The sequence below is a fragment of the Nuphar pumila genome, chromosome 14 (assembly GCF_984573655.1).
Source record: "Nuphar pumila chromosome 14, dmNupPumi1.hap1.1, whole genome shotgun sequence".
Lineage (NCBI taxonomy): Eukaryota > Viridiplantae > Streptophyta > Magnoliopsida > Nymphaeales > Nymphaeaceae > Nuphar > Nuphar pumila.
In genome coordinates, this window is record NC_143262.1 from 14,791,624 (window position 1) to 14,803,513 (window position 11,890).

The 11,890-nt window shown below is 39.5% G+C and overlaps 1 protein-coding gene across 1 annotated transcript; it reads left to right on the forward strand.

Moving 5' to 3' along the window:
* The first annotated feature begins 431 nt into the window (after positions 1 to 431).
* Positions 432 to 1,880, forward strand: LOC149816472 (piriformospora indica-insensitive protein 2-like). The gene has a single exon (XM_089986900.1). The coding sequence runs from the start codon at positions 432 to 434 to the stop codon at positions 1,878 to 1,880; it is 1,449 nt and encodes a 482-aa protein (XP_089843026.1).
* Positions 1,881 to 11,890: the final 10,010 nt, after the last annotated feature.

Sequence of the window (11,890 nt, forward strand, 5' to 3'; positions counted from 1 at the left end):
TGAGACAAGGGTGAAGACCTTGTCCTCCCGCCCTGCCCCAGTCTACTGCCACCCCTACTTGAGAGAGAGAGAGAGAGAGCTGCAGGACAAACTTGCCATTTCTTCTTTTTACATCGATGGATTTTAGCAGCCATCTTCATCATTATCATTAGGGGGATAGCCTCTGTTCAGAGGCCCTCGTGAAGCGTGTTAAAAAAATGCTAACCAGCTCCTCTCGTGTACATTTGGGAGAGAGAGAGAGCAAGCAAAAAGGTCCCCACTTCCCCCAAGCTGCCTATAGACTTCATATCCCTACTTTCCAGTATATATTTTGTTAGGTGCTCCTCTTTTCCTTTCCCTGTAGATATCCCTTCACATAATATATAATAAGGGCAATCTTCCTATTCATGCGTATTGCTTCCATTCTTTTATCCCAATCTCTCAATGTCAAAATGCCAAACTCAACGGACCCTCCATTCCCATGCAAGCCTTCTTCCCACCCTCTTCCCTTCTCCATATTCTTCTTCTTCTCCTTACTTCTTGTGATTCCCTATGCTTCTTCACAGACAGACACCTTGTCACCCATGGAGAAAGGAGAAAGGGAGTCTCTGTATTCTGTGATCCAATCCTTGGTTGGTAAATCTTGGAACGGCAGCGACCTGTTCCCCGATCCATGTGGTTGGACTCCCATAGAAGGAGTCTCTTGCGACCTCTTTGGTGGGTTCTGGTATGTTACTGTCATAAACGTTGGCCTTGTTCATGACAACTCTCTCCAGTGCACTGAAACAGCGGCTATCTCGGATGATCTCTTCCAACTCAAGCACCTCAAGTCCATCTCATTCTTTAGCTGCTTCACCTCCCCACGTCACCCACAGACCATGCCTACCACCAACTGGGAAACTCTATCAGAAACGCTTGAAACTCTGGAGTTTCGCCGGAATCCACGGTTGGTAGGAGAGATCCCGGAGAGTATCGGCCGCCTGAAGAAGCTGCGCTCCTTGGTGATGTCTGAGAACGCCTTGGAGGGCGTGATTCCAGCTAGTATTGGCAGTTTAGTAGCTCTCAATAGGCTGGTTCTTGCAGGAAGCAGGCTCAGTGGGCAGGTACCCACTGCCTTGGGGATGTTGAGGGAGCTATTGATACTGGACCTGAGCAACAACAGGCTGTCTGGGGAGATACCACAAACACTTGGTGGTCTCGGTTCGGTTCTCAAGCTGGATTTGAGCAGCAACTCGCTCTCTGGAAAGCTGCCGGATCAACTCGGCGGCATGAGAAACCTGACACTGTTGGATCTGAGGAACAACAGCTTCTCTGGGGGGCTGCCAGTGTCCTTTGGAGAGTTAGGCCTTCTTGAGGAGATGCTTGTGGGCAGCAACCCTTTGGTTGATGGGTGCTTGGATATCCCTTGGGAGAGGTTGGAAAGTTTGGTCACTCTTGACATCTCTGCCTCCCAGTGTGTGGGAAGCATCCCTGAATCACTCACAGGAATGAAGAATCTCAGGTTTCTTGCTCTGAATGATAACAGTTTCTCAGGTGGGTTGTCTCCAAAACTAGCAGAGATGCCTAGTGTGAGTGGCGTGTATCTCAATGGGAACAACCTATCTGGGGTGTTGGATTTCCCAGAGAGGTTCTTTGAGAAAATGGGGAGGCGTTTGATGGTGTGGGGAAACCCCAATCTGTGCTATCCATCCAACTTGCCTAACAACTCTGCACCTTATGGCATACCTCCTTGTAAAAGAGAAGAGGTGGTGGTGAATAATTACTCAAAGCATAAACTTGGGGAGGTTTCAAATCCCACCAGCCTTGATGCTAGTTTGCTTGGTGGATCTGGTGTAGCTTTGAGAGACAGAAGTTGGTTTCTGTGCTCGCTTACCATTCTTGTCATTGTGCTAATCTCATGACCAAGAATGTGTAGAATTAGGATGTATATAAACTTATTATAAATAGAATGATGTAGATGTAAACCTTCTTGTTTCCCTTTTTGTGTATTATTGGATTTTATGTAATGGTGTATTATTGGAGGCATCTTGTTGGTGTACAAAACTACAAAGTTTCAGCATGACGAGGGCTAGCCTTTTTAGTAAACACATCATTACATTGTTGGAAAATTGAAATGCAACAGAAGGTGGGTTTTGGTTGATTTTCCTGTGGTGATGTATGCCGTACATGGATGGATGCTGGCATTTTTGCTGGGGAATGAAATGAATGAATGGGGAGGGGGTTGTTTCATCTTTGGGCAGTGAGATGAGAGACTACCCCAGGCCTCATTATTTGGATTCCCTGGCTTCTGCGTGTCATTCAATTGTGAAAAGATAAGGTACAATATGATTTTACAAATATTTGTGCATTAAGCACCTTATCACCCTCCGGATAGGTCCTGTCTGGTGTGGGTCCAAAACCTGATGGAAGGCGATTGGGTGCTTAATGCACAATTTTTGTACATTCATATTACAGCCGATCCGGTCCATTCAATTGAGGTAGTTAGTAGTAAAGTGTGAACTTCATACATGTCAAACTCAACGTTTCTCTCTCTCTTACCATAAATAAAACTAGGATTAAGTGCAAAAAAGGAATTGCGCTTGCCCTGCTCAAGGGGGTTTGGCCCAATGGGGTGGAGCCTTGGCTGCTAGGCGGGCAATCAAGGTTCGATTCTCATGGTTATTGTCCTTCTGCACAAGCCAATGCATAGGCATAGGCTTCAGGGTTTGGGGTCCTAGCCTCAAAGTTTTAGGCTGCTGGCATGTTACCGTAGATTTGGCAGGCTGAGCTAGTGCTACCAATTAAGAAAAAAGTGCCCTTGCCCTGATGAGAATTACTGTTGCATTAGGGCATGCTTGCAATGCCTCGTGATTGCTGAATTTTCTGAAGATGCCCACAACACTTTCTCATTTTCTCAATGTTAGTAAAACATGAGAAAAGTACAAGCACTGATTGTGATTACCAATGGTTCCTGTAAAAGTTGATTACAAAATTGACTTTGTGTTCAATAATCACAACTTTTACTTTTTCAGTTAAGTTCATCACCACCTACGTAAAAAAAAAAATTTTTGTTGAAGAAATAGAGTTAAAAAAAAGACAGCTTTGGAAAGGATGAGGATAATCTCACTCCCACAATCCACAAGAGGGGGTCAGGTTTATCCTCATCACCCTTCGTCAGGCCTCCCTCCACATGTATCAAGCCAACGGCAGAGAGAGATAGAGAGAGAGGGATGAGCAAAAAAAAAAGTAGCAGATGAGAGAAAGACGTATCGATCAGGCGACGACTCCAAGTGAGGCTTTGTTCTTTTTTTTTTTCTTCTTTTTTCTGGTTGAACTGAGGGCCATCAGCCACAGTGCTGACGGATTACAAGCAAAAAAAAAAAACCCACATTTTAGAGAGAGAGAGAGAGAGGGGCGATTGGCCCCCTCTGCCACAAAGAGAAAGAGAGAAAGGGCCCCCCCTCTACACCTGAGAAGACGGAAGGGGCAAACCCCTTTTGCTTTCATTTTTTTTCTTTTTAAAGGGACCGACTCGGTCTGGGTGTGACCTAGACTGAATCGGGTCAGTCTAAGCACGACCCATATCGAACCAGGTGAATTTAAAAAATAAAAATGGGTCAAACTGGTACAAATCGAGTCAATTTGAATCGGCTTAGAATCGAACTAGTTTGAATCAAATCGGTTCAGACCGAACCGATCATGACTAAACTGGTTCAGACCAACTCAAATAGACCAAATTGGTTTGAGTGTGAATCAGACCTAGTCGTTTTTTATTGGGTCTTGGTTCTCAGTTTGAATCTGGTCTAATTTGGATCAGACTGATTTCGGATCCATTCAGGGTGGATCGATCTAAATGAAACTGGATCCAGAGATATCTGGGTTTGGATTCGGTTGGACGTATTTGGATCCAAAATAAAATTGGATCTAGTTCGGATTAGTCCTGGATCCAGATCAGAACTAGATCTAGATCCAACTGAATAAATCAATTTTGGATCCAGATAAGAACTAAGTCTGGATCCAAATCCAACTCATTGTTGAATGGACCAATTCTGGATCCAGATCAGACATGAGTATAGATCCAGTCAGACAATTCTGGATCTAGATTAGAAATGGATCTGGATCGAGTTTGTGATTTATTTTTTAATTTTGAGAACAATTATCAAAATGACCAAAATACTCTTATGTGTACCCATGATCTATTTTGGTAAAATGAGCATAACTTTGCACTCTAAACTCAGAATTGAGTGAAGTTTGGTGTGTTAGACTTGTATTGTAGAAGAGAATCTACTTATCCATTGGTTATAGTGAAATCAGGGGCACAAAAATAGAGATTTGATGAGTCAAGTCGGGAGAAGTATTTTGATAATTTTGTTAAAATATAAGAGGTTATGTGTATTAATACAAATATGCTTGTGTAATGATCATATCCTACTATTAGATCATCTTGAGATGTGATTTTGATCAACACCTAACATTCGTATTCGATGTAAGGAATATTATAAATAATTTTAGTTATGAATAAACATTTTTGTGTTGCATATTACTGTAATGTTATGAATTAGCATGATAGCTCTTGAGTGTAAACATGATATGCATAAAATGACCATGCATGAAATTATGAGATGATTGAATACATATGTTAGTCGTAATATATCATGCATGTTAAAAAATGATTATTTTATAGTAACATATCTGTATGATAAATTATAAATAACATGCATCATGATGAGCTTGTGATTAGACTTGAGTCTTTTTATTCTATTCATGTTATGTGAATGGTTATACTGAGATTAACATGCATAACCCCTTAAATTCTGAAAGTGGCGACCTGTGATAAGGGCTACTTGGTTCACGGTCAGAGTGCAACCACCATGGATAGTAGGTCGTCGGTGATTTAACGATATGTATACTCTATATCGTTGCGTGCTTAGTATGAGATAAGTGTGAACCTTAATGCTATTCTAAGATTTAAAGTTAGATTCATCGTGATACTTTTACGATATCACTCGTGAGAGAACAAGTGAATTATGAGCTTAAGAATGGTGTTCAATATGATGAACTTAATATAGGACTTAGGGTTATACTCACACAGTGTTTAGAATTCTAGACGACCATGGATGGTTGAGAACCATCATGGTTAGGATGTAATATGAGATATGTCGAGATTGAGATTGAGCCTGACCTCCTGGCTAGCTACCCATGAAGTTCTCTTTTTGTTTAACTGCAGCGCCTAGTGGTCCACTAAGAGTATATGGTTTATTGACTGACCAACATGTAGAATTAGGGTGTTTTACGCGGGTTGTTACTCTCAGACGATTATGATCATTATAGTTGATCTAGTGTTAGTTTGGTGTGACAGAGTATTTGAGAGAATTAATGAAGGATACTTAAAACATATAAACTTTGTGTGGTATGTCGAAAACTAAATTCATATTAGGAGCTTAGAGCACACTATAGTTGTAAGTTAAAGTTTTTATTTGCTTATAAATTTTTTTACTGGGTTGTAGACCCATCCCTATATAATTACAACTGCAGGTTTCAGACACACTAGTGTAGGTATGACGTGATCGACTACTTATACTTAAGCAGAGCACTTGATAATTTTTAATTTTCTTGTCATTGAATATTTATGTAGTTGGTATTTCTTTATTTTATAAATAATGAACTTTGTGAAAAAAGTGAGTTATTGAAAAAAGAATGAAAAATATTTTTTAGCCATGTTCTCTACGTGTAAATTCTATATGCTTTTCATCTAAGAAGTAATATCAATCAAACTCGGACTCTCAAGGTTCAAAATCGAGATATACTTTCTACTTTGTTTGTTGAGATATGTACGCCCCCCTCCCCCAATAGCCACCATTCAATATGCGTTAGATGCTGTTTTTCAAGAGCATGAATGACTTTCAAAGATGTTGTGAAATCCATCTCATACATAGGCAATCCATCCTTGGTGGTTTGATGCTATTTCATTGCATGGATGAGTGGCATCTTAGGACAGGTGCATTTGATGATGTAGGATCTGAGGTGTCTGACACTCGCTATTGGGGCATAGGCCCCATGCCAAAATCCAATGTGTCACTAAATGGAAGATTTTGACATGAGGACATGATGCAAGGGCGAGCCAAGACTACCAGGATTCAGAAGATCCAGCAGGAACGAGTACCCCAGGTCCAAGAGAGTAGGCTGAGCTGAATTCCTATTCCTGCCCTGTGTCGGATCGAATACCGGGACGAACGAGCTGACTGTGCGTAAACCTACAAGGAAAACAAGAGGGCCAAGGAATTGTGCTTATAACTCGTCTTCTTAGGTTGCGTTGTACGGAGCGGAGGCCCATACCCCAGATCCGAGCGAGTAAAGATCTGATCCATTCCAGATTCAAGGTTCCTCAATAAATTCAAGAGGGGTCATGAGAGAGAGTTTAGATTGGTTGTGATCTCATTTTCTCTCTCAAGCCCTAAACCTTTTCTCTTTCCCTTGTTACTGTTATTTTCTTTCATTCCATTGAATTTTCAGTTTTCCTATCATATTCGTAGAGTAGTTTTCGCCTCCCCGAATTTGATTGGATTTAAGATCCTTGCTTTTGTGAGACAACAGAGGGTGGGTCTTCGATTCTGATCCAAATCTCCATTCAGATCCTAATTTTTTACCCAAATCTTAAAATGATTCATAGGGTTTGGATCAGAGATCCGACCTAATCAGTAGTGTCAGCCACGCATGATAATTCAATTACAAGGGGCTTTCTGAACTAAACTAACGGCCTGCCAGCCAAGTGTCCCTCAGGGACAGCAATGGACACAATTACAACAGCTGTTCAAGATAACTCTCTTTTTAACTGATATGGATTATTTTGGCCATACGTCCAGGCTGGTTTAAACTTCTAATGCCAGCTCATTCAAGTAATCCTCAAGGAGGTTGAATGCATAGTCACAAATCTTATTCTTAGGAAAATTTTGGTGAAGGAAAATCTTATGATATTTTCAAAAATATGTTTTTTTGGAAAAAAATATTGATACATAAAAATATAATGATATATAACTATATAGCAAAAATAGATCAATATAAGAATTCACAAAAAAAAAATCTTTAATGTGGTATCAGCAGATTAAAGATGCAATATTATCAAAATAGTTTTTTTTTTAAATAATGCTTTTAAATTAGCGGCAATTGAAAATATCATGCTAAATTCATGATGTTTTAAAAAAATTCGGCCATATTTGTGACTATAGTTGAATGAAGAAAGAAAATATTCATTTAGGGCACCTTTGGAAGTGAGAATAGGAAAAATGATGCAAAATGAAAAAATCGGTACCGATTTTCCGACCCTTGCAAGCAAGAGAGACCTTTTTTGTAGAAAGAGTTTTTTTTCGAAAAGTACACTTTTGATAGGAAACATTCCTCCGTTGGGGTGGTGGAGGCATGTTTCCTACCAAGAGAAAATTTATTTTTACACTCCCCACCACCCATCTCACCACCACCACCACCCACCATAGTCACCATCACCGTCACCGTCACCTTTTTCCTCTCTCATTTTTTCATATTTTTCACTTTGTTTTTCTCATGCTACACAAACAAGCGGAAAACTTTCTTTTGAAAAACTTTTCATATAAAAAATGCTTGTAGGCAAAACTTTTTTTTTTCTATGAGAGTTTTTCTCTCATCCAAACTTGCCCTTAAGGTATTATTAGAATATGTTTTGATTCTTACTGCTAAACTTATGCCATGTCTTATCATGCTTCCGGTTTTAGTTGGTGATATTTGAAAACAGAACAGGTCAGAAGAACCTCTGACGGTAATCCATCAGAGGTACCTTTGGTAGCATTCATTTTCAGCCTCCCATTTTGTATGCTTTAAATGCCATTCATCTAGATCATCAATGGATGGGAAAAATTTTGCAAGCACATCTCTAAGATACAAAGAACACAGTGATGGTGTTTGGCAGGCTGCTCATCTATAGGATGAACGGTATATGGATTACCATCAGAGGAGCCTCTCACTTGATCGGCTCTCGGAGTTAACAAAAACTACATGAAAGATTCAGGACAGAAACTTTGAAATCTTTACAGATGGCACTAGATAACAGAAGGTTCAGACTCATGTATGGTCCCAGATATCATTTTTCCCAATGTTGTCAGTATCGGAATCAGATCTGTTTGGTTTGGCCAACGATTAATCTAAGATCAAGCACTTCTGCACCCTAACTTTGAGAAGCCTGATAAAAGAGACCAACCACTTCATGAAGATGGGGCAAGAATGTCATGCACGTAGATGGTAAGCAAACCATTGTTTCTGCACTCACATTCAGCATAAGAAAATGCTGCTCTAAATTTCAGAAGATCACACTGTTTCATGTAGTTACTGTCAATAACTGTCCTTTAAACAGTTCAGAAATTACATAGAAGACACTTACCAACAAAAATCAGATCCTTTTTCAACAAATGCTGGACGAGAAACAGAGGGACAGGTACCAACACTAAACTTTTTCATAACAGGCCATGTGAGGCTAAAAAGGGTAGCAATTTAAAAATTATGTTTAGAATTGTACTGACATTAACGACCAAAAATTTGTCCTTTAAAGGGTACCATGTTTGCTACCCTCGTGGGTAAGGAACCTCTTAGTGAAAAAATATAATATTTTTATACTTTGTTTTTCGCGCATTCTGACCCTTCAAATGTGATCTGCACATTAAGTTTACTAGAAACTGAACTTTGGATGATGTTTTCCTGATTATATGTCAGATTTTATGAAGGTTAAAAAATCAAGGGATTATAATGAAACAAATTTTTAAACCTCAAAAAAACATATTTTTATGTCAAATAGCCTATGATTCAATGGTTGATTCACTATGCCGAACACATCCATGAGGTCAGATTTGGTCAAAACAATGCCCTATGAGTTCTAACTAAGGGGTTCCTTACTAACAAGGGTAGCAAATGCTATCCTTTTAAAGGAGTAATATGTAGTCAATTAAATCAGCAAGAGAAAAAGCACAAGAATATTGTCATGGTGATAAAATGCAAAAAGACCTCACTGATTTATTCATTGGACGAAATGCTCATCAAATAGAAATAAATGGAAGCATAACAAAGAATGGAAGTAAACCACAGTTACTGAAATCACTTATGCTACATGAGAATTGCGATTCCCACCAAGCTGGATAGGAATCCATCAAGAATCTCAATTCTAACTTATGGGAGACACGATTCTCATGGCATGGAAATCCCACCAATAGCCAAGGATTCTTTTTTTGGATAGTCTAAGGAAAAAAAAAACCCTCATCACCCATCGCACAATAGCTAGCCTTTGGTTGGTAAAACTCTTGAGGTCTTTTTGCCTGTCGGGGAGTACACCCAACTTTGACCTTGCAACAAAGGACGCCACCTATGGGTTTTGAACTAGTAACTTCTGGTCATCAGCCTGGTGACATTCACAAGTTGCCTCTACAAATGAGCAAAGCCAAGGATTTTATATTAACCATAATCTTTGAAGTCCAATTATTTCATAAAAGTTTTGCCTCTTTTGGTTGCTCTAATTGCCACTAAAATTTCCAACAGCAACCTTCTTAAAATGGTTACGAGCCTGTCACTCCTCTATAACAAATATCGTGAGAAATTGCTTGAAAGTTTAAAACTGCAATTTCTAGCAAGATTTTCAAAACATCGTGAGATTTATGAAAAAACATAAATACCATGGTTTAAATGCGATATTTATGTTTTAAATGGATAATTATAATAAAAAATGTGTGTTTTTATTTTTAAATAAATTTTATTAATATTTTTTATAAAAAACATATTTTTTAATTTTAATTCATTTTTTATTTTCAAGATTTTGCCAAAAAAATGTGAGATTTATGAATTTTTTTAAATTTCTTTCAAGTTTTTGACAAACGAGATTTTGCCGAAAAAAATGTTTGTCACTATATATGTCTATAATCACTATGGCAATCCATATAAAAACATGAGAAGGTATATAAAAAGGAAAATGTGTGATGACAATGTTAAATTAAGTAGGGCCATTGAGCGTTTCCCCAATCGAGTTTTCGAAATGGGGCATGTGCAGTGTGGAGCTCTATTAAGTGAAAAATGTATCGAGTGTAGTAACGCGTGGTATGCATTAGCTTGATCGGACATGTGGTGATAGCATGACACACGACAGGCAAAGGTATCAATGTTAGTGCATCGTTGTGTGACGACATATACGTGAAGCATTGTTTGGTTAAGCAGTGCCAATAGATCGGAGGATGCATGTTGCCTTTGGAGATTTGATTAAGGACCTCTCAGCTTGCAAGAGTTTTCCATGTATAGTATTTGAACGCACGAGGGTGCATGTAGGTTAGGGCTAATTCTTTCAGGCATCACCTTAGGTGATTTCAATCGAGTATGGTGACTCGGAGCTAGGTGAGTGAATGCCTAGGCCTCGACAAATGAATATGAGTGGTGCTTTTCGCTATGTTGTTCAATAATCAACTGATCTTCGAACTGGGGGGCGCAAGGTCTTATTTCTTCAGTGATAAGGTTTTGTTGTAACATGCACATAGAATCGTAATGAGATCCATAACACGCAAGGCTAAGGCAAGTTTGTATCATTTTCAGAAGTGAAGGCTAATATAAGATAGCTATTTACAAAGTGATATGGACTAAATAGAATATGCATTTGGAGATGCGCTTGATCAGATTCCGTTAGGTGGTGTGTAGAGCCAATAAAATGATTCAGCACGTCATGGACTTTGGCCGTTAGGCTGACCAGACTGGTAGTCTGGCGCGCTGCGTGTGTGCGAAAAATTCTATTCCCGTGATAGAGCGATTGTCCATGACAAACGAAAGCTAAGGCTCCTGATCATGTTTCATGCAACTTACATGGAAAAGTGCAGAGTTGGCAACTCTGATGCAATCCTTTCTCAGCATGAATGAAACAAATATCGAATTATCACGATGGAAAAGTGTATGAAACAAGTAAATTCTATTTTTTCGCTACCTACCACTTTTTGTTTGTAAATCTATTCGTACTTCTCTCTGTAATCTTTCACATTCAGGATTTTTTATAAATTAGTAAAGCATTTGCTTTACACGAGAATGATACAAAGGAGGCCTAAAAGTTGATGAACAAATCAACACAATGAAGTAAAAATATCCACCACCAAGGTGGTATCCCACGTGGTAAGCGGGGTCCTGTGCCAATCTAAAGGCCCAAGTTCGAATCCCTCTGCACCATGGGACGGCTGTTCTGATAGGGGTCTGCCTAACCCCAACTTGCCTTTCAAAAAAAAAAAGAAAGTGAAAAATATCCTACAGAGACTATCCGTTGAAGTATCTTCAACAGGCTCCCGCATGTTTTTTCTGTCATTGAATATTGGCCTGGTGGGCCATACTTTTTTTTTTCAAGTGTGATGGGCCCTACTCGAAGCACTTTTGTAAGAGCAACAGCTTTGGTGGACACAAGATCCATCAATATAAAAATGACACCAATTAGAAAAATTAAGAACGTATGTGATCTGCCTGATCTGTACATGAACATAAAGGCATAGAAAGAGGGAGAAAACCCGCCTTGTTGCGCGTGTGCACGAGCCCACATACGCACTCACTCGTGAGGGAACGAGACTTGGAATGAGCGCTTGTTGGACTTCGCACATCAAGATCGTAACATGGCCCAACTCATCTCTCTCTCTCTCTCTCTCTCTCTCAAGTCAAATGAACCGAATTCAAGTTCAGCTCGTTTCTTGTGCCAAGCCGACTAGGGCTTGAGTTCATGAAGAGCCCGAACTGAACAAGCTGAGTACGAGCTAGCTCATTTAAAAAAAAAATTAAAGTGAAAATATCAAAATTTGGACCCTAAACCCGATACTGTCAGCATCGGAATCAGACCTGTATTGTTTGGCCAATGATTCAGGGGAATCGGCCGATACCGATTCTCAATCAAATCGTTCTGAATCGGCCA

Coding starts and splice junctions, on each gene's coding strand:
- LOC149816472 (XM_089986900.1), top strand. CDS start 432: ATGCCAAACTCAACGGACCCTCCATTCCCATGCAAGCCTTCTTCCCAC.